Here is a 27,653-nt window from a genome sequence, read left to right as displayed (position 1 = left end):
CAGTGACTTACCCAACCTGATGAATGTGTGTTCCCTTACTGGTAGGGCTGGCTGGCGCGGACTGTGTGAGGTTTGTGGAATCGAGGATACGCTGTGGTCGGGCATTAACTGTAGCCTGCAGAGCAACAGCAATCAAAATGGTTACTTTTTAATACTCTGATGAATTCACAAATCAAGTATTAATATACCACATTGGAATAATTAGTTACATTTAGCCATTTCACTTTACTGGAATAAAAAGACCGAAAAATACCAAGGACCCCCAAATCTTGAACATCGATGTCAAGTTCCAATGTTGCGTTACTCCAGAAGCAAAAAAAAAAGTTTTCAACAAAAATGTAACATTTGCTTTATCAGTGTTAGAAAAACAATAAGTAATTGTGCTGTTTATGTTTCAAAGATTAGTTGGTATGCATGCTTAAATCATTGATGGTTATTTCCTGGAGTGTTTCAATTCTGTACAGCAAATTTTCCTACTTAAGTGGTTCTGACATGATACAGGTCCAGAAGTTCTTTTTTTAAATTATTCGTTCATGGAATGTGGGCGTCACTGGCTAGGCCAGCAATTATTGCCCATCCCTAATTGCCCTCAAGAAGGTGGTGGTGAGCTACCTTCTTCAGTATCATGCATAATATTGATTTCAGAATTTTAAATACTGTATTGAAAACTGAAAATCCAGTTATTCATATACACTCCATTTCTACACTACTTTCAAAAAACATCAATTTATTTGGTGTAATATTCAACAAAATTAATATTCTTGAAAACAGAAAATAAAATAAAATGAGCTGAGCAGTTTTTAATTTGAAAAGTACCCAAGAGAGTAAAAGTTCAAAATACTAAATAAACAGGTGTTAATCCATTATAACCAGCAACACGATAAGAAAATTCTAAATAGCAAACTGTGTGGTGGCCTGATCAGATTATACCCTGCACGCTGGGCCCACTTCTGCTCAAAGAGGCAAAAGGGAACCATTCAACAAGCCCTGGAGGCGATGCGAAGAAAGAAACCATGCAATCAATCCCCTACATCAGAGGATTGAGCCACAAGCAGAAAATCTGCATTTCAAACTTGAAAAGAGGTGACTGAAAAGGGACAGAGATGTGTATGCAGTCATAAAATCAACATCCTGGGGGTTACCATTGACCAGAAACTGAACTGGAGTAACCCATATAAATACCGTACCTACAAGAGCAGGTCAGAGGCTAGGAATCTGTGGCCAGTAACTCACCTCCTGACTCCCCAATGACCATCCATCATGTACAAGGAACAAAGGAGTGTGATGCAATACTCTCCACTTGCCTGGATGGTTGCAGCTCCAACAACACTCAAGAAGCTCGACACCTTCCAGGACAAAGCAGTTCACTTGATTGGCACCCCATCCATAAACATTCATTCCTTCCACCACCAACGCACACTGGCAACAGTGTGTACAATCTACAAGATGCACTGCAGCAATGCACCAAGGCTCCTTAGACAGCACCTTCCAAACCAGTGACCTCTACCATCTAGAAGGACAAGGGCAGCAGATGCATGGGAACACCGCCAACTGCAAGTTCCTCTCCAGCCACACACCATCCTGACTTGGAACTATATCGCCGTTCCTTCACAGTTGCTTGGTAAAAATCCTCGAACTCCCTTCCTAACAGCACTGTGGGTGTACCTACCCCACCATGGACTGCAACGGTTCAAGAAGGCAGCTCACCATCACCTTCTCAAGTGCAATTAGGGATGGGCAATAAATCTGGCCGAGACAGCGATGCCCACATCCCAGGAACAAATAAAATAAAAGACATGGAAAAGGTTAGCCCAGAATAATGCATCAAATTAAATTAACCGTTGAACAATAGGGTTCAAATGAGTAATTGGCAAATAGAGAACTGATGAAGAAGTTCATCCTTTCAAAAGAGTAATTAATGCATGGGATGAACTTCAAGAAGCAAAAACCATTCCATTATTTCACAGCTTCATGCCACGAGAGAGACTGTCTTCTTCTTAGGCAGTCCCTCGGGAATGAGAATGACTTTCTTCCATCCTAGGTGGCGTTTGATGTGGTGAGTGAATGGGATGCTCGAATTTCCAAATGCTCCTTCTGCTGTTTGCGCTTGGTTGCTGCCTGAGCATGCCGACGTAGTTTGAACTGGCTGGCACCTTCGCGGATGCTTCTTCTCCATTTTGGGCGGTCTCGGGCAAGAGATGTTTTTTCAGGGAGGCTTTAAGAACATCCTTGTAGCATTTCCTCTGCCTTCCTGGTAGCCTCTTGCCGTGACGGAGCTCGGAATAGAAAGCTTGTTTTGGGAGTCTTCCGTCAGGCATGCGGATGATGTGACTCGCCCAGCGTAACTGACTAGCCATGACAAGTGTCTCAATTACTGAGGATGTTGGCCTGAGAGAGGACAATGATATTGGAGCACCTGTCTGCCACTGAATTTGCAGGATCTTGCGGATGCACCGCTGGTGATATCTCTCCAGGGCTTTGAGATGTCTGCTGTACAGTGTCCATGTTTACAATGCATACAAGAGGGCAGGTAACACTGCGGCCCTGCAGACCATGAGCTTGGTGCCAGGTTTGAGGGCTTTGTTGTTAAACACTCTTCCTCAGACGACTGAAGGCTGCACTGGCACACTGGAGGCGATGTTGAGTTTCATCGTCGATGTGTGCCTTTGCTGAGAGGAGGTTCCCAAGGACTTTTTTTTATTCATTTGTGGGATGTGGGCGTTGCTGGCTAAGCCAGCATTTATTGCCCATCCCTAATTGCCCTTGAACTGAAATATTTGCTACCAAAACAAGAAATGCTGGAATCACTCAGCAGGTCTGGCAGCATCTGTGGAAAGAGAAGCAGAGTTAACGTTTCGGGTCAGTGACCCTTCTTCGGAACTGACAAATATTAGAAAAGTCACAGATTATAAGCAAGTGAGGTGGGGGTGGGGCAAGAGATAACAAAGGAGAAGGTGCAGATTGGACCAGGCCACATAGCTGACCAAAAGGTCACGGAGCAAAGGCAAACAATATGTTAATGGTGTGTTGAAAGACAAAGTATTAGTACAGATTAGGTGTAAATACACTGATTATTGAACAGCAGCAAGTGCAAACCTGAAAAAAACCTGAAAAAAACAGTGGGTAAGCAAACTGAACAAACTAAGATGAAATGAAATAAATGCAAAAAAAAGGATTGTAAAAAATGAAAAAAGAATGTAAAAAAAAGAAAAAAGGAAGAAAAACTAACTAAAAATGAAAGTAAAATGGGGGGCTGTCATGCTCTGAAATTATTGAACTCAATGTTCAGTCCAGCAGGCTGAAGTGTGCCTAATCGGTAGATGAGATGCTGTTCCTCGAGCTTGCGTTGATGTTCACTGGAACACTGCAGCAATCCCAGGACAGAGATGTGAGCATGAGAGCAGGGGGGAGTGTTGAAATGGCAAGCAACCAGAAGCTCAGGGTCCTGCTTGCGGACTGAGCGGAGATGTTCCGCAAAGCGGTCACCCAGTCTGCGTTTGGTCTCCCCAATGTAGAGGAGACCACACTGTGAGCAGCGAATACAGTATACTACATTGAAAGAAGTACAAGTAAATCGCTGCTTCACCTGAAAGGAATGTTTGGGACCTGGGATAGTGAGGAGAGAGGAGGTAAATGGGCAGGTATTACACCTCCTGCGTTTGCAGGGGAAGGTGCCCTGGGACGGGGACGAGGTGGTGGGGGTAATGGAGGAGTGGACCAGGGTGTCGCGGAGGGAACGATCCCTTCGGAATGCTGACAGGGGAAGGGAGGGGAAGATGCGACTGGTAGTGGCATTACGCTGGAGGTGGCGAAAATGGCGGAGGATGATCCTTTGGATATGGAGGCTGGTGGGATGAAAGGTGAGGACAAGGGGAACTCTGTCACGGTTCTGGGAGGGAGGGGAAGGGGTGAGGGTAGAGGTGAGGGGAATGGGTCGGACACGGTTGAGGGCCCAGTCAACCACAGTGGGGGGAAATCCTCGGTTGAGGAAAAAGGAGGTCATATCAGAAGCACCGTCATGGAAGGTAGCATCATCAGAGCAGATGCGTCGGAGACGGAGAAACTGGGAGAATGGAATGGAGTCCTTACAGGAGGTAGGGTGTGACGAAGTGTAGTCGAGGTAGCTGTGGGAGTCGGTGGGCTTATAATGGATATTGGTAGACAACCTATCCCCAGAGATGGAGACAGAGAAGTCGAGGAAGGGAAGGGAAGTGTTAGAGATGGACCATGTAAAGGTGAGAGAAGGGTGGAAATTGGAAGCAAAGTTGATAAAGTTTTCCAGTTCAGGGCGGGAGCAGGAAACGGCACCGATACAGTCATCAATGTACTGGAAAAAGAGTTGGGGGAGGGGGCCTGAGTAGGACTGGAACAAAGAATGCTCGACATATCCCACAAAAAGACAGGCATAACTGGGACCCATGCTTGCTAGACCATTTCAAAGGGCATTTTAAGAATCAACCACATTGCTGTGGATCTGGAGTTACTTGTAGGCCAGACCAGGTAAGGACAGCAGATTTCCTTCCCTAAAGCACATTAGTGAATCAGATGGGTTTTTACAACAATGATTTCATGGTCATTGCTAGACTATTTTTTTTAAATTAATTTATTAATTTAATTTAAATTTCACCATCTGCCATAGTGGACTTTGAACCCATGCCCCCAGAGCATCACCTTGGGCTCTGGATTGCTAGTCCAGTGACATTACCACTACGCCACCACCTCCCCTGCATTAAGGTATGAGAAGTGATCCAGAGAGAGAGAGAGAGAGAGAGAGAGAGAGACAGACAGACGCTCTACACGTTCTTTCACAACCAATCAGCTTATAGATTTTCCTGAACCATATCTTCCTTGGGATCTTGTCAAATGCCAAGCAGAGAATGAGATAAAAACTGTATCAGCAAGAAAAAAATCGTTGCCTGTACGAAAGTATCAATAAACATTCATGCAGGTACCCAATTCAATAGGCAGTAGAGAACGCAAACTTGGCAGCAAGGAAAGTATCGAGTGGATCCTTCTCATGGATGCTAATATTGTAATAGGTATGTAACACCGTACCAAACAGCACGACAAAAAAAAGAATGAAGGTACCAGCCCTTCGTTTTGTAAGCTGGAATGTCAGAATTGTGTGTCCTGGCCTGTCGGAAGACCTTACACAAATCAACGATTCACGGAAGACTGCCGTCATTAACAACAAGCTCAGTAGACTCAATGCGGACATGGCAGCACTTCAGGAGACACACCTCCCTGCGAGCGGATCTCAGAGCGAGCAAGACTACACCTTCTACTGGCAGGGTAGGGATCCTGAAGAACCAATACAACATGGCGTGGGCTTCGTCATCAGAAACCCTTTGCTCAGCATGATAGAGCCACCTTCAAATAGCTTGGAATGCATACTGTCCATCCGACTGCTCACCGCCTCTGGTCCAGTACACGTACTCAGCATCTATGCTCCAACACTCTGCTCCCCATCTGAAGTTAAAGACCAGTTCTATGAGGAACTCCATATCATCAGTAGCATTCCCAATACCGAACATTTGTTCCTGCTGGGGGACTTTAATGCCAGTGTTGGGGCCGACCAATGACTCCTGGCCCTCCTGCCTTGGGTGCTATGGCATTGGAAGGATGAATGAGAATGGACAGAGACTGCTGGAGTTGTGTACCTATCACAACCTCTGCATCACCAACTCGTTCTTTCATACTAAACCCAGTCACCAGGTTTCATGGAGGCACCCAAGATCATGTTGTTGGCACCAGCTGGACCTCATTGTCACAAGGTGAGCCTCTTTAAACAACGTTCAAATCACATGCAGCTTCCACAGTGCGGACTGTGACACCGACTACTCCCTGGTGTGCAGCAAGGTTAGACTCAAACCAAAGCTGAATCACTCCAAGCAGAAGGGCCGCCTGTGCATCAACACTAACAGAATTTCTCATCCACAGCTGTTACATAAGTTTCTAAATTCACTTGAAAAAGCCCTTCAAAACACTCCTACAGGGGATGCAGAGACCAAGTGGGCCCACATCAGAGACGCCATCTCTGACTCAGCAATGATCACCAATGGCAAATGTGAGAAGCAGAATGCAGACTGGTTTCAATCTCACTTTGAAGAACTGGAACCTGTCATAGCTGCTAAATACATTGCACTGTTGAACTACAAGAAAGCCCCCAGTGAGTTAACATCCCTAGCACTTAAAGCAGCCAGAAGCGCTGCACAAAGAACAGCCAGGTGCTGCGCAAATGACTACTGGCAACATCTATGCAGTCGTGTTCAGCTGGCCTCAGACACCGGAAACATCAGAGGAATGTATGATGGCATTAGGAGAGCTTTTGGGCCAATCGTCAGGAAGATCACCCCCCTTCAAGTCTAAATCAGGGGACACCATCACTGACCAACGCAAGTAAATGGACTGCTGGGTGGAGCACTACCTAGAACTGTACTCCAGGGAGAATGTTGTCACTGAAACTGCCCTCAATGCAGCCCAGTCCCTTCCAGTCATGGATGAGCTGGACGAACAGCCAACTAAATCGGAACTCAGTGATGCCATTTATTCTCTAGCCAGTGGAAAAGCCCCTGGGAAGGACGGCATTACCCCTGAAATAATCAAGAGTGCCAAGCTTGTTATACTCTCAGCACTCCATGAACTGCTTTGCCTGTGCTGGGGTGAGGAAGCAGTACCACAGGACATGCGCGATGCCAATATCATCACTATCACCCTCTATAACAAGGGTGACCGCGGTGACTGCAACAACTACTGTGGAATCTCCCTGCTCAGCATAGTGGGGAAAGTGTTCACTCGAGTCATTTTAAACAGGCTCCAGAAGCTGGCTGAGCATGTCTACCCTGAGGCACAGTGTGGCTTTTGAGCAGAGAGATCCACCATTGACATGCTGTTCTCCCTTCGCCAGCTGGAGAATTGCCGCGAACAACAGATGCCCCTCTACGTTGCTTTCATAGATCTCACCAAAGCCTTTGACCTCATCAGCATACGTGTCTCTTCAGACTACTAGCAAAGATTGGATGTCCACCAAAGCTACTAAGTATCATCACCTCATTCCATGACAATATGAAAGGCACAATTCAGCATAGCAGCGCCTCATCAGACCCCTTTCCTATCCTGAGTGGCGTGAAACAGGGCTGTGTTCTCACACCTACACTGTTTGGGATCTTCTCCCTGCTGCTCTCACACGCGTTCAAGTCTTCAGAAAAAGGAATTTTCCTCCACACAAGATCAGATGGCAGGTTGTTCAACCTTGCCCGTCTTAGAGCGAAGATCAAAGTATGGAAGGTCCTCATCAGGGAACTCCTCTTTTCTAACGATGCTGCATTAACATCCCACACAGAAGCGTATCTGCAGAGACTCTGACAGGATTGCGGCAGCCTGCAACGAATTTGGCCTAACCATCAGCCTCAAGAAAACGGACATCATGGGACAGGAGGTCAGAAATGCTCCATCCATCAATATCAGCGACCACGCTCTGGAAGTGGTTCAAGACTTCACCTACCTAGGCTCAATTATCACCAGTAACCTGTCTCTCGATGCAGAAATCAACAAGCGCATGGGAAAGGCGTCCGCTGCTATGTCCAGACTGGCCAAGAGGGTGTGGGAAAATGGTGCACTGACACGGAACACAAAATTCCGAGTGTATCAAGCCTGTGTCCTCAGTACCTTGCTCTACGGCAGCGAGGCCTGGACAACGTATGTCAGCCAAGAGCGACATCTCAATTCATTCCATCTTCGCTGCCTCCAGAGAATCCTTAGCATAAGGTGGCAGGACCGTATCTCCAATGCAGAAGTCCTCGAGGCAGTCATCCCCAGCATATACACCCTGCTGAGCCAGCGGCGCTTGGGATGGCTTGGCCATGTGAGCTGCATGGAAGATGGCAGGATCCCCAAGGACACATTGTACAGCGAGCTCACCACTGGTATCAGACCCACCGGCCGTCCATGTCTCTGCTCTAAAGACGTCTGCAAACGCGACATGAAGTCCTGTGACACTGATCACAAGTCGTGGGAGTCAGTTGCCAGTGATTGCCAGAGCAGGCGGACAGCCATAAAGGCGGGGCTAAACAGTGGCGAGTCGAAGGGACTTAGCTGTTGGCAGGAAAAAAGACAGAAGCGCAAGGGGAGAGCCAATTGTGTAACAGCCCCGACAACCAATTTTATCTGCAGCGCCTGTGGAAGGGTCTGTCACTCTAGAATTGGCCTTTATAGCCACTCCAGGTGCTGTGCACAAACCACTGACCACCTCCAGGCGCCTACCCATTGTCTCTCAAGACAAGGAGGCCAAAGAAAGAAAGATTTTTAAGAGTTAAAAATTACTGAAGTGGTCAACTGTAGCAAGCTGCTATCATCTGCCTCTTTCCACCCTTATATTAATTACAATCAGCCTTATAAATATCTGATTAAGTTTTCAGATGTTTTAAAACTACTTGGAACAATTATGTTATTGGGGAATTCTCACGATTTATAACCCAATTTATGTTAGTTCCAAGTGTGGAATTAGAATAGACAATAATTAATTTTGGAATAAAAACAAAAAATGCTGGAAATACTCAGCAGGTCTGGCAGCATCTGTGGAGAGAGAAGCAGAGTTAACCTTTCAGGTCAGTGACCCTTCTTCAGTTCTGGACCGGGCCCTTGGCAAACACTAGTTGCTACCGCTGTTTTCGGTGCCTTAAAGAGTTAACAGTGGAATCACGCCATCAAGACTGTCGTGAGCAGGGCCGCAGTCGTTAGAGAGGCAACAAGACCAAAATGTTGAAGGGAGGACTGCAACGTTTGCTGTCGACGAGAAGGCATCACATTGTTGTCTGCATCTTGGAAGACGAGATTTGGAGATCTACTTGAAAAGTTCAAAGATCTGTGGGACTTAGTGGACATAACTGGTGCTATCTTTGCTGAGAGGACTGCCCAAAAGACATTTTGTTGCATCTGACAATTCAGGTGTAATCTTCAAGCTGTTTATATTAGCGACTGTGATTTAACTGTTAGATCATGTTTAATTTATGTTGGTTTTGGTTCGCATGTTAAAGTAAAATTTTAAAAAGTGAAACTTTGTCAGTTTTTTTTTCCTAAATTGGGGTTGGTCAGTCCATTAGATTCTTTTGGTTTGTGATCTCCACGGGGATATTAACATGCTCAATTAACATGGTAGTTTTCATGATATAACCCACTATTTGCACTGCCATATTAAAATGTTCTGCAATGCTTTCCTGGTTGTCAAAGAGGTTTCATTATTCTTTTCCCCCTCACTAGATGCTGCGTTGAAGTGTGTAGGCAGCTGGTCAACATCGTCTGCCAAGCTTGGTTCCTCACATCCACGTTTTTCTTATAAGCTGTCACCCTCCAGATACCTAATAAAACTGCAAGCTTGTATACACTCAAAAGCATTTCACAAATGACTAATTAGTTTGCAGTTTTTCCTCATTAGTTCTTAATTTGTAATTTCTTTTCAAACTTCAAATAAAATTACTGAAATTCTAAAAATGCTTTTTTACCTTTTGATTTTGACTGTGATTTAAAACAAGTTTCAGCTTATGTTGACATTCGTCAAAATGAGACCTGACACTCAGGAAATGATGCATTTTAGGGATCCAACCATCCTCATGCCACTTATTGTATCAGTCAGAGACAGAGCAAAGCTTCTGCTCTGCCCAACGATATGCCTCAACTCCAGTCTGAGAAAAGCACTTCACACTGGCTGCAAACCATGTTTAAGGCATGAAAAGTGCTAAATAAATACAAGTTCCTCCTTTCATCTGTGCTAACTTTGAACTCAGATCTGAGATGTAATCAGACATTATGGTAACCTACTGTTCTACACAGGTCTCTTCCATCTTTCCTACTATTGGAAGTTGCAATGTTTTCTGAAGCAATATATTCTGAAAGAGTTAAAAGCCTGAAAACATTTGCCCAATATGCTAGTTTTAAAACATATTTGCACAGCATTTAACTTTATAGATCAGCATCATAAACAATGCTGATTAGACAGTTTCATACGAAATTTTTCCTTGTACAACAAAGTTGACTGAGTATCAAAAATCTCTCAGTTAGCTGATTTTCATTTGAGAAACAAAGGTATACAGTCAAGTCCCTTTGAGCAAGAAGACAGTGATTGAAAAAGAGCAAAAGGAAAAACTAGGAAGGTCAAGAGGTTGTGACCAGGTGATGCCAAGCTTCAGTTTTACTTAGCAATAACTTGCTCCCCCCAGCTCAGTTTGGGTTCCGCCAGGACCAAATCAGCTCCAGACCTCATTACAGCCTTGATCCAAACATGGACAGAATGGGTGAGGTGAGTGTTACTGCCCTTGACATCAAGGCAGCATTTGGCCAAGTTAGGCATCAAGGAGCCCTAGCAAAATTGAAGCCAATGGGAATCAGGGGGGAAACTCTCCACTGGTTGGAGTCATACCTAGCACAAAGGATGTGGTTGTTGGAGGCCAACTATCTCAGCCCCAGGACATCACTGCAAAAAGTTCTTCAGGGTAGTGTCCTAGGCCCAACCATCTTCAGCTGCTTCATCAATAACTTCCTCTCCAGCTTAAGGTCTGAAGTGGGGATGTTCACTGATGATTGCACTGTTCAGTAACACACAACTCCTCAGTCACTGAAGCAGCCTGTATCTGCATGCAGAGACTTGGACAACATTCATGTTTGGGCTGATAAATGACAAGTAACATTTGTGCCACACAAAAGTGCCAAGCAATGCCCATATTCAACAGGAGGGAACCTAACCACCTTCGCTTGACATTCAGTGGCATTACCATCGCTGAATCCCTCACCATCAACATCGTGGGGTCACCACTGACCAGAAACTTCACTGGATCAGCCATAGCTACAAAAGCAGACCAGAGGCTGGGAATTCTACAAGTAACTCACCTCTCGACTCCTTAAAACCTGGCCACCATCTAGAAGGCACAAGTCAGGAGTGTGATGGAATACTTTCTACTTGCCTGGATGAGTGCAGCTCCAACAACACTTAACAAGCTCGACACTATCCAGGGCAAAGCAGCCCACTTGATCGGCACTCAATCCACCACCTTAAATATTCACTCCCTCCACCACCAGCGCACAGTGGCAGCAGTGTGTACCATCGACAAGACGCACTGCAGCAACTTGCCAAGGCTCCTTCGACGGCACCTTCTAAAGCCACGACCTAGAAGAACAAGGGCAGCAGACAGATGGTAACACTACCACCTGCAAGTTCTCCTCCAAGCCACACACCACTCTGACTTGGAACTATAAACTACATTGGCACTCCTTCACTGTCGCTGGGTCAAAATCCTGGAACTTCCTCCCCTAACAACACTGTGGGTGTACCTACACTACATGGACTGCAGGGGTTCAAGAAGGCAGCTCACCACCAACTTCTCATGGGCAACTAGGGATGGGCAATAAATGCTGGCCTTGCCAATGATGCCCTTGCCAATAATGCCCCACATCCCATGAATGAATAAAAAAAAAAAAAGAGGGTGCTGTGATGGTGCCCAATGTTGCGGCCGTAGCGTCAATACAATTATGTTGTTAGCAAGGTCACTTGAGGGGATAGTTAACAAATTAACTTTTCTGATTAAGAGGGGAGATGTGAATTAAGCAATCTAACATTTACCAGATATGCAACTGAAAAAAAAAATAAAGCTCTAATATATTCGTTCAAAAAATATATACTGGCAGAGCTTCCATGGCACTGAGCACAGAGAGCTGGAAGATGCACTACAACTAAAACATAATATGCTGAAAATGCCTAGCAGGTGGGTCAGTCAGCAACTATGGCCAGAACCAACAAGTTAACATTTCAGATGCGAAGACAACAGGCAGTTAAGTTGGCTGGGTTGTAAATGATCAGCCAATCCAATCCCATAAATTTCCAGCTGGGTGGGTTAGGTTTAAATCACTCCCAGAGGGCTGAATTTTGTTGAGCTCCCGACGTCGGGCTCTGTAGCGGGAGGGGGTCGGAAGATCACAGCGGCAGCGACCCGCCATGGCGCCCGATGCCAGGATTGCCGGGTCTGATCTTCCTGGCGGCGATGAGGCTCCGTGGCGGCCACCCCCACTGCTTGGCGACAGGACCCAACTTCAAATATTGAAATAAAGGACATGAATAAATTAACATACTATTCCCAGCGATCTTACCAGCTGTCTGTGATCTTCCATGCAACGGCCAGCACTCTTGCGCCTTCACTTTCCCGTCTAGGAAATGCTGGCACCACCGAGGTGGGGAAGGGGGGAATTTAGGATTTTTTGTGCATTTGGGGGATGGGGAGGGGGGGGCTTGTTGCCAACTCTGCTTTTCTAGCGTGGGGAGGGGTGGGGGGAGAGGTGACCATTGTGCATTTGTCAGGGGGTGGGGAGGAAGAGAGGCTACCATTTTTTTTTTGTGTATTGGAGGGGGGGGGTGGTGTAACAGGTCACACATTCATGTACAGTGTAGTTGGGGGTAGGGTGGGGAGTTGGGGGTAGGGTGGGGGGTGGAGTTCCGGGGTTGATCCTTGTACTCGCTGTGCAGGTCTGGACATCATTTAAAAATGGCGCCAGTGCCTGCACAGAGACAGCTGACGGCGTTGCTGGCGTCGCAGAGCCCGCCTCAGTCATGTGATTGGGAATTGGGGGAGGGGGCTGGGGGGGAACGCTCTGCGTATGGAAATGAGCCGCCGCATGCTGGATTGCGTCGGCATGGCAGCACGTGGCCCGCATATATTTCATTTGTCTCCGCTTCCAGTGGCAGGAGAATAAAATTCACTCCATAGCATGAGGAAGAGGAGTGACATCTAAGGGAAAGAAGGGTGGCACAAATTCGTATAAGGAAATATACAGAAAGCCCATACACAGCACAAGGGAGCAAGTGACTTGTGGCACAGGGGTGTCACACCAATGGTGCAATGAAGGCTTTATCCTTCACAACAATGAGTCTCTGATCTCAGCTGAAATGTTTTAAGAAAGTCTTCACCAGAAAGCATAAAATCAGGAGGAAAACTACTTACTAACAGTTGGCTCAGACTAGCATTCTTTTATCCCCATTCTCCAATTTCTTTCTCTTTAGTACGGCAATTAAGAGCCAGCATTCTGCCTAGTTCGCCATTGTTCATGAGTAAAAGTAGGTAATGTGTCGGCAGGTTCTCCAACTATGAAGGCAAGCCAAGCCTAATCCCACCCCCTTCCAACATTCCCACACAGAAACTTTCCAGCATGGGTCGCTGGACTGTATTTAAAGTGAGACCACAGGACAATTTCCTCCTGGCGATTTTGAAGGTTGAGGCCAATACAACTCCCCTACCACCACCTCTGGATGATCTCAAGATAACAGCACAAGCCAGTGATTGAAACTAGGACCACTTCAGTCTGTATAGGTCTGTACTACTGCGTTTATCCACTAAGCTATCAGGCCAGTCCAGATCATTACCGTTGGAAGTTGAGAAAGCGGAGGGGATACCAGCCTTCTCTTTACTGAATCTAGATGATACATTGGGAAAAATGGTAGGATTCAAATATTCTCACAAAAAACTTAAAAAGAACAAGTCATATTACTAGCCATTCCGTAAATGTGAAGTCTATAGATTGTTCAATAATGAAAATAATCAGCAGCAGCTATTTCCAATATTCTAGCTCAAATGAATGACAAGAAAAAGATGCTCAGATGCAAAAGCTTTCTCCCTACAAAGGCTTCCTTTTTAATAATTCACTGTCTATACAATTTCATCTTTATCCACATAAGCCAAGAAAGGCATACTAGGTAAAACCACTTGCAGCTTCCCACAGTTCTGAATTCTGAAAATTGCTCTGATCTTCTCCTCAGCACCTCTAGAGACAGTCTTTATTTTCAAAGTAGCGGCAGAGATGTCTAGAGCACCAGGTATGGAAGCGCACACGACATATACGTATGTGCATTCAACTTGGGTATCTTGGACTGTACAGGCTACAACATTTCATTGATCATCCTTTGTGCAAAAGTTAAGAGAAACATAACTGCTAATATATGAGCAGACATTAAGCTAAAGGCCAAAATTTATGGTGAGCCACTGATCATTGTGTGAGACATCCCAGTTAAGCCTGGTCACAATGCAGGATTTCTGATCATGCTTTCAGGACGGGGGTTTGGTCTAACATATGATAAAAGTGCTGCCAGTGAGCTAAACCTAGCTCTCAAAAGGCTAAAACATAGGACAGCCAGAGCTGGAAGATTCAGATTAGGACTCGGGCAGGACAGCTGAACCACCATATTGGGGACATCAAAGACAGTTTAACCTTCTAGTGATCGCACACACTTATTGTTACTGTGACAACTATCAATTGAATTCAGTAGGGTCACTGTCAAGTTCGGCTGGCGCATTGAGCTCTTGGGTGGGGATAATCAGTTGGACTGAAAGCTAACACTACAGTCGACAGATGGCAGCGAGAGGGGGCACTGCACATAGGCTCAAGGCCAACATAGAGGGATTCAGTTACTAATAGTCAGCTGTTGTACAGAAGGCAAGACAATTCTGAAAATCGAATAGTCCATTGATGCCAAACTGCTAAGTGAGTTCATTATTTTCTTTACATATGGGAAGTTAAGTGAAGCAAAGTGGAATAAGGAGCTTTGAATACGATTGGCACTTTATGTCCACATGCTGTGAAATAAAGCAGTTTGATCATTCAAATCTCGTCCTGCCTCACTAAGTATTTGGTCCTTCTGCCTTAGCAGGGTTGGAAGAAGCATTTATGTGAAAGACAAATATCTAGCACTGATCACAGGGGGATGCTATTGCTATATCCATAGGTTACTCTATCATGCAAGTCAATATAAGGCAGTGTGAGTCAACTCCCATAAAAGACTCAGGCATTTTACAGGAGTGACTGACGCCAATTAACACAAGGTATCTATGGCGTATCTAAACTAACACATACACTGGTGCATTTTTGCATTTTCCTCAGTACAAAACAAGCTGATCTTTCTTCATTCTTGCCCCCTCCCACACCCACCAGATATAACTTTTTGCTTCAAGTATGTTCAAAGCTCCACGCCCTTGCCTCAAAATTCATATTAATAGATCAGCTAAAGGAGGGAAAAGTCCTGTGAACAGCCCGTGGGCGGATATTCAGCTTTAAGAACAGTAATGTGTTTTAATGCACCCTTCTTCACTGCGCACTGAGTCATAAAAACAAACTGGACATTGTAAAAATAATTTTAAAAGCATTTTCAAATGTTATCCATATACACACTTATGTGCATGCATACAGACACACAAATGTATGCATTACATGCATATCTTTTGGACTGGGAGGCACAACACAGAAGTCAAGTCTCAGAACTTCAGAAATGGGCAGTCATTCAGCAGGTAAAGAATTATCTACCATTATAGATGAGAAAGAAAAGTCTTGTATTTAGACAGCAAACCTCAAGTCTGAAAGTATTTCACAGCCAATAAGGTTATTTTATGTGGCCAAATACAGCAACCAAATTGTGCACAGCAAGATTCCACAACACCCAATGAGATGAATGACCAGTTAATTATTCTGGCGGTTTCGGTTGAGGGATGACGGTTGGACAGGATCCCAGGAGAATTTTCTGTTCTTTAAATAATGTGGAATCTTTTTACATCCACTTGAACCAAAAGAAAAGGCAGATAGGGCCTTTATATATCTCATCTGGGGAATGCAGTATTTCCACAGTACTGTTCTAAAATATCAGCCTAGGTTATGTACTCAAGTCCTGCAATGGGGTTTGAACCCATAATTTACTGGTTCAGCAGAGTGCAACTGACTGAGCCAAGCAGACACTTAAATGGAACGGAAGAGGGCACTTTCATAATCACTGTATTCAATATTGAAGGAATGCCACTACTGTCCACCATACCTTGTAAGCTGTGTTGTTGAGCACCTTCATAGCAAGATCTGAGACTTCTGGGAAAGGATCTGCTGCCAGGTGAAGCAGAACACGCCAAATCTGGGTGTAGACACTGTTGAATGACACACCTTTAAAAAGAAAAGGTTTGTCAATGAAAATTGACTCACTGATGTATCAAATAAATATTAAACTGGATATATTTAGACCTCTTTCCCCTCCTAATATAAGTTACTTTTGTAATGGTGTGGTATCTAATACTTGACTTTTTAACTCAAGTAACAAAGAAGTTTCTCAAATGTATTGATCATGAGAATTTCCACAGATTATTTTAAAAATGTTGCAAACATGAAACATTGCCAACTTTGCCAGAATCTGAGATGAACTTCACAAGTAAATAGACTGGTGAAGTAATTAATGAATCACAGTGCTACATAGACCTCCAATACTTATATTCCACACTTCTATGGAACTCATTATTTGAATGCTTGGAGCCAATTCTCTCCCACTCTAACAATAAAACAGATTTTGACCCAACACATCATTCACAGCATTAAGAGCATATAATTATTTTGATGCTGTAGGATATACATAAATTATTCAGCAGGTAAACAATTGATAATGAAGCTGCAATAATGCTTGTGTAGTAGAGAAGAATTTAGCAGCTAAAAGCAGAGTAGAATAGAAAACATTAAAATCACATTTCAACAACCAACCATTTAGGAACTGGTACTAAAATTCAATTGAAAATGAGCTTGTCACCTCTTTGGGACTAAAATTACCAAAATTAATGCTTAAGTGAGAGACTACAGTATTTATAGGAAAAGTGATTTGATGCAGCATATTGCTGAGATTTACACTACTTCTGAGACATGTTGAGCAAAATTGTAGCAACTGAGCACCAAATCATATGTTGTGTGCAGCAATTTTGGGATGAAGCTCATGGGATTAAAGGGGCAGCTGCAGCATGGATACTAAATTGGCCAAGAAGCTGAAAGCAGAGTTGTAGTGAATGGTTTAAGACTGGGAGGAAGTATAGAGTGGTGTCCCTCAGGAGCCAGTGTTAGGAGCAAGGCTCTTTTTGATATATATTAGTGACTTGGACTTTGGTTTAGGGTGCACAATTCTAAAGTTTGCAGTAGTAAACAGTGAGGAGATAGTAGCAGCTTCAGAAGGGCATAGACAGACTGGTGAAATGTGTAGACACATGGCAGCTGGAATTCAATGCAGAGAAGCGTGAAGAAGCATTTTGGGAGAGAATAAGGAAAAGCAGTTTATAATAATACTTAGTTTTTAGGTAACTGTCCAGATGGTTTTGACTGGTCAGTTTAAGGGGCACATCTGTTGGTGGGTTTATTTGGAGGGCAGTACCTAGCACACATGGGGTATGCAGAGGACTGGAGTGCCTGACTCATGTGCAGTTGCCAACTGTTGGTGGCAGTGACAATGGGGCAGAGAACAAGAATGGTGGAAGGTAAGGGGAACCCAACAACGTTACCCTGGTTGGAGAGATTGTTTCTGAGAGATGGGATGGGGATGGCAAGAGTGGGATGGGCAGCAGAGAAGGGATGATGGAATTGGTTAAGTGTGGCAAAATGGCAGGGACAATTCTTTGATACAAATTTTTATTTAAAAGCTATTCTTTGTGCTAAAAATTATAATTCACTAGATTTGAATGAAAATTTTAGAAAAGCTGTCAGGTGAATTAAAAGAATACAACTGTGTTGATTTGGTAGACAAAGATGATAACAGTCTATATCCTCCAGAGTTTCTACACAGTCTATCTCCAATGGCCATGTCACCGCAAAAACTTAAGACTCAAGAAAGCAGCAGTTATAATGATGCTACGAACCTTGAATCCTAAACAAGGGTTTTGCCATGGAACAAGATTGGTAGTTAGAAATCTGTTTTCTTCGATGAAATATGCAGAAATTGTAACAGGCAGATTTCAAGGAAATAGGGTGTTTCTTCCTTGAGTAATATTGACCCATCAGATGCAAACCGGCCTTTTCAACTCAGGAGAAAACAGTTCCCAATTAGACTTTCATATCCTGTGACTATTGTCACGGTCCTGTAGCTTTTTTTTCAGAATATGCGGTTTGCCTTCAAGGCTTACAAGGGATCAGTATTGCTTTAAGAACCAGCAAGCCTCAGGAGTTATAGGAAGGTGCATTTTCATTGCCTTAGAAACAGCCATTTGGAGACTGCAATTCAAAGGGTGCATTCTCGTTACCATAGAAACAGCCACTGGGAGTGAGTCTCATGCGATACATTTGTTATAATTCAGTTTTGAACTGGCTTTTAGTTGAAGGCAGTTTGTTCTAACAGAACACACAGAGGACACAGCTGTGATGTTTAGCACACCTGAAGAGGAGCTCTCAACCACCTAAACTGAAGGAATTGTATTTGAGTCTGTTTAATTATCACTCAAAATTCTAAAACATCAAGCCAAAACAGAGATCTCTGGTAATTTAAACTCAAGGGAGGGAAGTTAGACTGTGCCAATCTTTTATCCATCAAAAACTCTAAAGTCAGATTGATTCTATTGAAAGTGTTTGCAAGTTATTAATAGTTGAAATTTGCTGGAGAAGGAAAGCAACATTCTGTGAGGACTTCAAGTGACAAAGGACTGTAAATTTGTAAGGACTCTAATTTTTTCTATTTTAGATGTTGTTTATATCTTCATAGGGTTTAAGAATTTAGTTCTTGTAATTAAAGAGTTAACTTGTTGATTTAAAGACACCTGGTTTGGTTATCCTCATTCGGGGGTTAATAGATGGTACAATTTGGCTGGGTCTTTTTCTAATTTGGAAAGTTTGAAATGATATGTTAGCCAATCTGTGGAGCGACAGGATTGAATTAACAGTGCGTTGGTCCCACCACAATCAGAATCGTATATTTTGATTGGGGGCTTTGACTTCAGCGGGCGGTCGTAACACTATAAACAAGTCACATGGCCAGACTAACAAAATTTGTATATTCCTAGTCCTGTTCTCACACATGGACAGCTTTATGTTGCCTTTTTCCAGAGTGAGCAGTTTTGATTCTGTTGATGTCTTTGGTGGAAGAATAATTAGAAACCCTGTATTTGAAGTACTTTTGCAATAAAGATACCAATTTGACTGCGAAGGCTTTGCAGGTCTCTACTAGTTTTTTTTTCATGGGATGTGAGCATCGCTGGCCAGGCCAGCATTTATTGCCCATCCCTAATTGCCCTTGAGAAGGTGGCGGTGAGCTGCCTTCTTGAACCATTGCAGTCCATGTCAGATAGGTACATCCACAGTGCTACTAGGAAGGGAATTCCAGGATTTTGACCGAGTGACAGTGAAGGAACGGCAATATGGTTCCAAATCAGGATGGTGTGTGGCTTGGAGGGGAACTTGCAGGTGGTGGTGTTCCCATGCATCTGCTGCCCTTGTCCTTCTACGTAGTAGAGGTCGCGGGTTTGGAAGGTGCTGCCTGAGCAGCCTTGGTCTGTTGCTGTGCGTCGATGCTGGAGGGACTGAATATATAAGGTGGATGGGGTGCCAAACAAGCGGGCTACTTTGTCCTGGGTAGTGTCGAGCTTCTTGAATGTTATTGGAGCAGCACCCATCCAGGCAAGTGGAGAGTATTCCATCACACTTCTGACTTGTGCCTTGTAGTTGGTGCCCAGGCTTTGGGTAGTCAGGAAGTGAGCTACTCGCCACATGATTCCTAGCCTCTGACCTGCTCTTGTAACCATGGTATTTATATGGCTACTCTAATTCAGTTTCTGGTCAATGGCAAGCCCCAGGATATTGATAGTGGGGGATTCAGCAATAGTAATGCCATTGAATATCAAGAGGAGATTCTCTCTTGTTGGAGATGGTCATTGCCTGGCACTTGTGTGACTTGAATGTTACTTGCCAGTTATCAGCCCAAGCCTCAATATTGTCCAGGTCTTGCTGCATTTCTACATGGACTGCTTCAGTCATTGAGGAGTCGCAAATGGTGCTGAGCATTGTGCAATCATTAGTGAACATCCCCACTTCTGACCTTATGATTGAAGGATGGTCATTGATGAAGCAGCTGAAGATAGTTGCGGCTAGGACACTACTCAAGGAATTCCTGCAGTGATGCCCTGGAGCTGAGATGATTGACCTCCAACAACCACAACCATCTTCCTTTGCGTTAGGTATGATTCCAACCAACACAGAATTTTCCCCGATTCCCACTAACTCCAGTTTTGCTAGGGCTCCTTGATGCCACATTTGAACCAAGGCTGTAATGAGGTCAGGAGCTGAGTGGCCATGTCGGAACCCAAACTGAGCGCCACTGAGCAGGTTATCGCTAAGCAGTTGCCACTTGATAGCACTGTCAAGGACACCTTCCATCACTTTACTGATGATCGACAGTAGACTGATGGGGCCATAACTGGCCAGGTTGGATTTATCCTGCTTTTTGTGTACAGGACAGACCTGGGCACTTTTCCCACATTGCCGGGTAGATGCCAGTGTTGTAGCTGTACTGGAACAGCTTGGCTATGGGCGTGGCAAATTCTGGAGCACAGGTCTTCAGTACTATTGCCGGAATGTTGTCTGGGCCCATAGCCATTTCAGTATCCAGTGTCTTCAGTCACTTATTGATATCACACAGAGTGAACTGAATTGGCTGAAGACTGGCATCTGTGATGCTGGGGACTTCAGGAGGAGGCAGAGATGGATCATCTACTCGGCTGAAGATTGTTGCAAATGCTCCAGCCTTATCTTTCGCACTGATGTGCAGGGCTCCCCTATCATTGAGGATGGGGATATTTGTAGAGGCACCTCCTCCAGCTAGTTGTTTAATGGTCCACCACCATTCACGACTGGATATAGCAGTACTGCAGAGCTTAGATCTGATCCGTTGGTTGTGGGATTGCTTAGCTCGGTCTATCGCATGCTGCTTATGCTGTTTGGCATGCAAGTAGGCCTGCGTTGTAGCTTCTCCAGGTTGACACCTTATTTTGAGGTATGCCTGGTGCTGCTCTTGGCATGCCCTCCTGCACTTTTCATTGAACCAGGCTTGATCCCTCGGCTTGATAGCAATGGTAGAGTGGGGGATATGCCGGGCCATGAGGTTACAGATTGTGGTTGAGTACAATTCTGCGGCTGCTGATGGTCCACAGCGCCTCATGGATGCCCAATTTTGCACTGCCAGATCTGTTCAAAATCTATCCCATTTAGTACGGTGGTAGTGCCACACAACAGGATGGAGGGTATCTTCAATGTGAAGACGGGACTTTGTCTCCACGAGGACTGTGCGGTGATCACTCCTACCACTGTCATGGACAGATGCATCTGCGGTAGGCAGATTGGTGAGGATGAGGTCAAGTATGTTTTTCCCTCTTGTTGGTTCCCTCACCATCTGCCGCAGACCGAGTCTAGCAGTTATGCCCTTTAGGATTCGGCCAGCTCTATCAGTAGTGGTGCTACCGAGCCACTCTTGGTGATGGACATTGAACTCTCCCACCCAGAGTACATTCTGCGCCCTTGTCCCCTCAGTGCTTCCTCCAAGTGGTGTTCAACATGGAGGAGCATTCATCAGCTGAGTTTGGGGGGGTGGGGGTGGTGGTAGGTGGTAATCAGCAGGAGGTTTCCTTGCCCATGTTTGACCTGATGCCATGAGATTTCATGGGGTCCAGAGTCAATGTTGAGGACTCCCAGGGCAACTCCCTCCCGACTGTATGCCACTGTGCCGCCACCTGTCTGTCCTGCCGGTGGGACATGACATACTCGGGGATGGTGATGGTTGTGTCTGGGACATTGTCTGTAAGGTCTGATCCGGTGAGTATGACTATGTCAGGCTGTTGCTTGACTAGTCTGTAGGACAGCTCTCCCAACTTTGCCACAAGCCTCCAGATCTTAGTAAGGAGGACTTTGCAGGGTTTGCCATTGTCATTTCTGGTGCCTAGGTCCGTCCGGTTTCATTCCTTATCAACTTTTTAGTGGTTAGGTACAACCGAATGGCTTGCTAGGCCACTTCACAGGGCATTTTAAGACGCAACCACATTGCTGTGGGTCTGGAGTCACATGTAGGACAGACCAGGTAATGACAGCAGACTTCCTTCCCTAAAGGACATTAGTGAACCAGATGGGTTTTTGCGACAATCGACAATGGTTGCGTGGCCATTAAACTAGCTTCTTAATTCCAGATTTTTTTTTTAGTATAAACTAAATGGTACAATTTTAATGGGGGTGAATATACACAAATCTTTGAAGATGGCAGGACAAGTTGATTAAACTGTTCAAAGGCATATGGGATCCTTGGCTTTATAAGTATAAAATATAAATCAAGTAAGTTACGCTAAACCTTTATAAATCACTTGTTAGGCTCAGTCCAATTCTGGGCATCACATATTTGGAAGGATGTTGTGTCAGGTTGGGTTGCACTTCTGTGTCCGGCGTTCGGGCTTGGGTCGGATACGTTCTATCACAGGTAAGTGGCTCCACTGTTAATTTAATTTTTGGATTAGAAAGGTGGTTTTGTTAGTTATTTTAAGCTTGTGCAGATCAGCAATAAAGTGAAAAACGGAAGGTAAGTTAACTGATGATCGGGTCGGGTGTGGTTCTGTTGGGCTCGGGTCTGGCTTTTTTTTGCAGACCCGAGCAGGCATTTATTTGGAGGGGCTGCAGAGAAGATTTACCAGAATGATATCAGCAATGAGAAACTTCAGCTATGTGGAGACACAAACTGGGATTGTTATCCTAACAGCAGAAGGTCAAAAGGAGATTTAAGAGAGGCGTTCAAAATTAAGAGTTTTGATAGCGGAAATCATTTCTCCTTATTTATTCTAACAGGTCGGTTGGTAAACCAGAGGACAAGATTTAACATAACTGGCAAAAAAAGAGGGGAGATAAGAAAAACGTTAAAAAAAAACACACAGCAAGTTATGATCTGGAATGTACTGCCTGAAAGCAGATACAATAACTTTCAAAAGAGAACTGGATATATACTGATAAAAGGAAGAATGTGCAGGGCTATAGGGAAAGAAGAACTAATTCAAAGAGCAGCCACAAACCTGATGGGAAGAATGGCGGCCTTCTATGGTGCATGATTCCACAATTTTATGTTATGCCAAACCAAATCACTGGCAATTTTTATTAATGAACATCAATGCATTATAATCAAAAGTGGGGGCAAAAACAGATTCTATAAAATACCTCAAAAGTATTTTTATAGTTCAGATAGGTTCTTTTCAAAATATAGTGTGAATCTAAATGCTTACATCCAATAATACAAGAGAAAGGCAGCACATTATGGATACAGCAAGGTGAGAGTTTACATAGTCTAAAGGTCAGGTTAAATCATGGATCAAGTCTGTTCCACTCCTGTTTCCAGGAAGAGCAACCACAGCAAGTGTAAGAAGCAAATTAATCAATAATCACAGTTATTGTGCGCAACCAAATTTATAAGCCTGTGGATGTGAGAATGTCAGACCACTGGGAAGACAGTCAAGTTAATGTCCGTAGCAACTATATGACAAAACATAAATTACATTTTTTTCCACAAGGTAAGATTTTGAGAAATAACTTAAAATGTGCAGATAATTGCAAATATTAGAAGAACAAATTGACTTCTGGTTAATTCTTCTTCTTTGGCCTCCTTATCTCGAGAGACAATGGATAAGCGCCTGGAGGTGGTCAGTGGTTTGTGAAGCAGCGCCTGGAGTGGCTATAAAGGCCAATTCTAGAGTGACAGGCTCTTCCACAGGTGCTGCAGAGAAATTTGTTTGTTGGGGCTGTTACACAGTTGGCTCTCCCCTTGCGCCTCTGTCTTTTTTCCTGCCAACTACTAAGTCTCTTCGACTCGCCACACTTTAGCCCCGTCTTTATGGCTGCCCGCCAGCTCTGGTTAATTACAATTTATAATTACAGCAACAACATAAAAGCATCTGCAACTTTAGCGCACCTTTACAACTGATTAAAGGGTGATACTTTATAGATTTATCACTAATTCATCTTTAATAAGCATCCACAAAGCCTTTGCCCATTATCTGTTGGAGAGTACTTCCCAATGTTATGCCATCCACAAAAGCTTCTGAAGATAATATGCAAGCTGCTGACATCAAAGTGACATTTTGTAATCAGAAAATATTGAGTGAAGGAGCTGTTTGATCAGGGTGGTAAGTACAAGGCAATCTTTCTTCTACATGAAATGATACACTTCTGAGAAGTCATTAAAAGCTTGTGTGATCAAGTTGCAACAACTTGAGAACACTTAGCTGAAATAAATCAGTCTGAGCAGTTAGTTTATTAACTGAAGCCTCCTAAGGTGTAATTTGGAACAATTACTCTAGGCCCATGTATGAACCACAAGTGAGAATAAACCCTCCGGAGCTTAATGAGCCTTGGATGTGTCTCCAGCATTATAAGGTACATGAGATACTATAACATTTACAGATAGGAGAATAGGCTTCACAAAACCCAATAAGGAAGGAAGGAGATTGGGGATCGGGGAGGGGTGGGGGTGGGGGGAGAAAGAGAGCGTGTGAGTAAGTGTCAAAAATCACAATATATCCAAACCTAACCAAATACAACTTGGAGATAAAGTGATCACCAAGAAACAAATCATAATAATGTGGCCAACACCCTCAATGCACCCATTCCTTCAGGATTAAGTTATCTGTGTCACCTTCCAAACCCACGACCTCTACCACCTAAAAGGACAAGGGCAGCAGACGCATGGGAACACCACCACCTGTAAGTTCCCCTCCAAGCCACACACCATCCTGACTTGGAACTGTATCATCGTTCCTTCACTGTCACAGGGTCAAAATCCTAGAACTCCCTTCCTAACAGCACTGTGGGTGTACCCACCTCACATGGACTGCAGCGGTTCAAGAAGGCAGCTCACCACCACCTTCTCAAGGGCATTAGGAATAATAAATGTTGGCCTCGCCAGCAATGCCCACATCCCATGAACGAATAAAAATTTTCTTGTGTGTAATCTAACAAAATCACTTTATTCCAAAAGAACTGTAAAATTTTCATACCAGATTCTTGAGGAAAAAATATTTCAAAAGGTGTACAGAAACAGTATGAACTATGTACACTTAAAGGGGCATGTCATCAAGTCTGTTCTATGCCTGTTTCCAGGAAGAGCAACCACACCCAGTCTAAGAAGCAAATTAATCAACACTCAGAGTTTAGCCAGGAGTTGGCCGTATTGAATGAAATCAATCTAAACATAAACGCAGTGGATAGGTGATCTTGTTGAATGGCACCATTGCAAGGGGAAAGGGAAATCCAGAGATTCTGCAATTAATCAAAAAATGTTTTAAAATAGAAATAGAATAGTAGTAAAATGTCTGTCCTGAGTCTTCGCTTCTTCATAGTAAAGAATACCAGATTCTTCAGACTCTCCTTTTACCGCATACATTTTAAAGTAAATATCAGTTTGGTCACTCTTTTTTGCACTGCCTCTAAAACCTGGACATCCTTCCTCTAACTACATCGACCAGAATTATACCCAGAACATCAAATGTAATTGTTTAAAGTCTGACAGCAAATGACTCCCTTCCCCGCAGCCTCAAAAAAAAAAATGTGCGAGAGTTAACAAACTAATCACAGCACCATCTGATCCGATCCTGACCAAGCAACTACACATAGTCACTTTCTGGAAGTGGTCAGATAACTACCAGGAGTGGAATTCACAGCTTCGTTTTTCCCTTCCTCAGACCAGGGACTGAGGCCATTTGCTTTGTTTTGGCTGAGGTTTGCTGATGCAGCATAGACTAAGGCTGATTTTAATGGCTCAGAACAACATGCAACAATTGATCTTTGCCAATAAGGCTGCTTTGTATAAGGTTTGTAAGAGTGGGCTGGGTTAACTGAACACTGGTTTTAATGCTTTCAATGGAGAAACATTGCAATTGGATATCATTGCAAATCAATTGTGAAGTCACCAAGAGTTCTGAGTTGTAACTCTTGAAAACAGACTCGAAGGTTCTCCAAGCTTTCAACGTGTGCTGCAAATATCACATTCGGGGGACTTGCTGGTACAAATTCACCCGGAATGCACAAAAGAGTTCAAAAACCAGGAAATCTTGTATCGATGTGGGACAAATATCTTGCTTTGTTTGGTCATGTGGCGTATGTACCCATAGCTGTAAAATGCCAATACTGCCATGACGGGATTAGTCAAGCTGAAAAAGAGTTTGACCTGGTGGTCTGCGACTTTCTATTAGTGGTTACTGCTGAGACATAGAAGAGCGCAATGGACCATACCTGTCTATGTGGCTTTAATTTGGATCCTGCAACTTCTGACTAAGTCTGACATGCAGAACACACTTGTTTTTGGCAGATTGCAAGGAGGTTGGGAAATCAATAGCAATTATACAACTGTTATCACTGCAATGCCACAGAAATCAATTAGAACACAGTAATGTTCATAGAATAATTTTTTAAACATCAACCCATAATCCAACCATCATTGGCAATCCCTTGTGTCAAGAGTGATAATTCCTTGCAATGTCTGGGTGGAAATGAGATGTTAATGTTGGCTATGGGTTTGCCCCATCTTAGCCTTGCAGGCTCTCCTGATTGTTGGCTCAAGCAGCTGCCCTCTTGCTGCTCTCTCTCAGTGGCTGCGTTTGTTGATTGGAAGGTCTTGACAGCATTTTTGATGATGGATTGCCACTTTGGTTACAACTGAGCATGCTTCCCATGTGCTGATGTTGAGAGCAGGCCTTCATGGAGGCTTTGAGATTGTCTTTGAAATGTTTCCTTTGGCTCCCATGCAAACGGACTCCCTGGCGGATTTCTGGGTACAGCACCTACCTTAGGCTCTGGACACGAAGTGAAAGAAACCTTCTATTCCAACCTCGACGCATCTCTGGCATCTGCACCATCACAGTCAAAGACCATACTTCTTGGTAATTTCAATGCCAGGGTGGGGGACAACCATGCCCTTTGGCCGAACGCCAATGGAAAGCCTGGAGTTGGAAAGTCCAATCCCAATAGTGTTCGTCCCGTGTGCTGAACATGATCTTGTGGTCATTAACACCCTTTTCCACCAAAAAGACCATTTCAAGACATCCTGGCAACATCCAAGATCAAGGCAATGACACTTAATAGTTTGCGAGATAGGACCAAGGATCGAAAAGATGCGCACATTACACATACTATGGTTATGGACGGTGTTATGACCAGGTGCGAGAGGTCTAGCGTTCCCTTTCTGCCTTCACCTGGTTTTACTGTGACAGGGTTTAATTTTTAGCTCCCTCTTGGTGAATCTTTGTTCACCACTTTCCAATTATAAGGCAAAGAAACCAGCACAAACAGGATTTCTTAGGTTTAAAGAAGGTTGAAATTTATTAAACTTGAACTTAAACTCTAATTCGGTTGACGCCTACGGATACACAACGCGCTCACGCTAGCATGCATATGCGATACACACATGCAGATAGAGACAAAAAAAAGAGAAGAAATAAAGTGAAAATGTTTGAGGCAATATCTGAAGAGATTGTGGTACAATTCTTCAAGCTCGCCGTACAGTCCTTGATTGGAGGTAAATCTTGCTTTTCGTTGGGGTCCAGTATTCTTCTTAAACCTCATTTCCTGTAGGAGACTTTTCTCTCTTGGGGTTCATGTGTCTTAAGTGGATTCAGAGGCTTGTGAGAAAGAGATGGGAGCAGACAGGAGAGATTTTCTCAGTCCAGGAACAGTCTTTTTTTTAGTTCAAACTCTGCGGCCAGTTCAAAAGAAAACCCTGGAACATGTGCCCAGCTGGTCTAACCAGTCCTGGCCCTTGTGGATTGTATCCTTCTTAGCTGGCCCTGGAATATGCTTCCTCACCTTCAATGTCTCTTAGTATGTAAATGTTTTTT

The 27,653-nt window shown here is 44.0% G+C and overlaps 1 protein-coding gene across 2 annotated transcripts in view; it reads right to left on the bottom strand.

Annotated features, from left to right (window-relative positions):
• rptor (regulatory associated protein of MTOR, complex 1) overlaps positions 1–27,653 on the bottom strand; it is a 464,636-nt gene that overhangs the window by 106,435 nt on the left and 330,548 nt on the right. For both annotated transcript variants that reach the window (XM_068058405.1, XM_068058406.1), the window contains exons 21-22: positions 15,836–15,954; positions 12–115 (exon numbers count right to left, since the gene is read on the bottom strand). In XM_068058405.1, coding sequence (XP_067914506.1) covers positions 12–115; positions 15,836–15,954 — 223 coding nt within the window. The remainder of the gene's footprint in view (positions 1–11; positions 116–15,835; positions 15,955–27,653) is intronic.

This window comes from Heterodontus francisci, chromosome 26 (genome assembly GCF_036365525.1).
Source record: "Heterodontus francisci isolate sHetFra1 chromosome 26, sHetFra1.hap1, whole genome shotgun sequence".
NCBI classification, from domain to species: Eukaryota; Metazoa; Chordata; class Chondrichthyes; order Heterodontiformes; family Heterodontidae; genus Heterodontus; species Heterodontus francisci.
The sequence above is the reverse complement of the archived record's forward strand: the minus strand, read 5'-3'. Positions and strand labels throughout refer to the sequence as shown.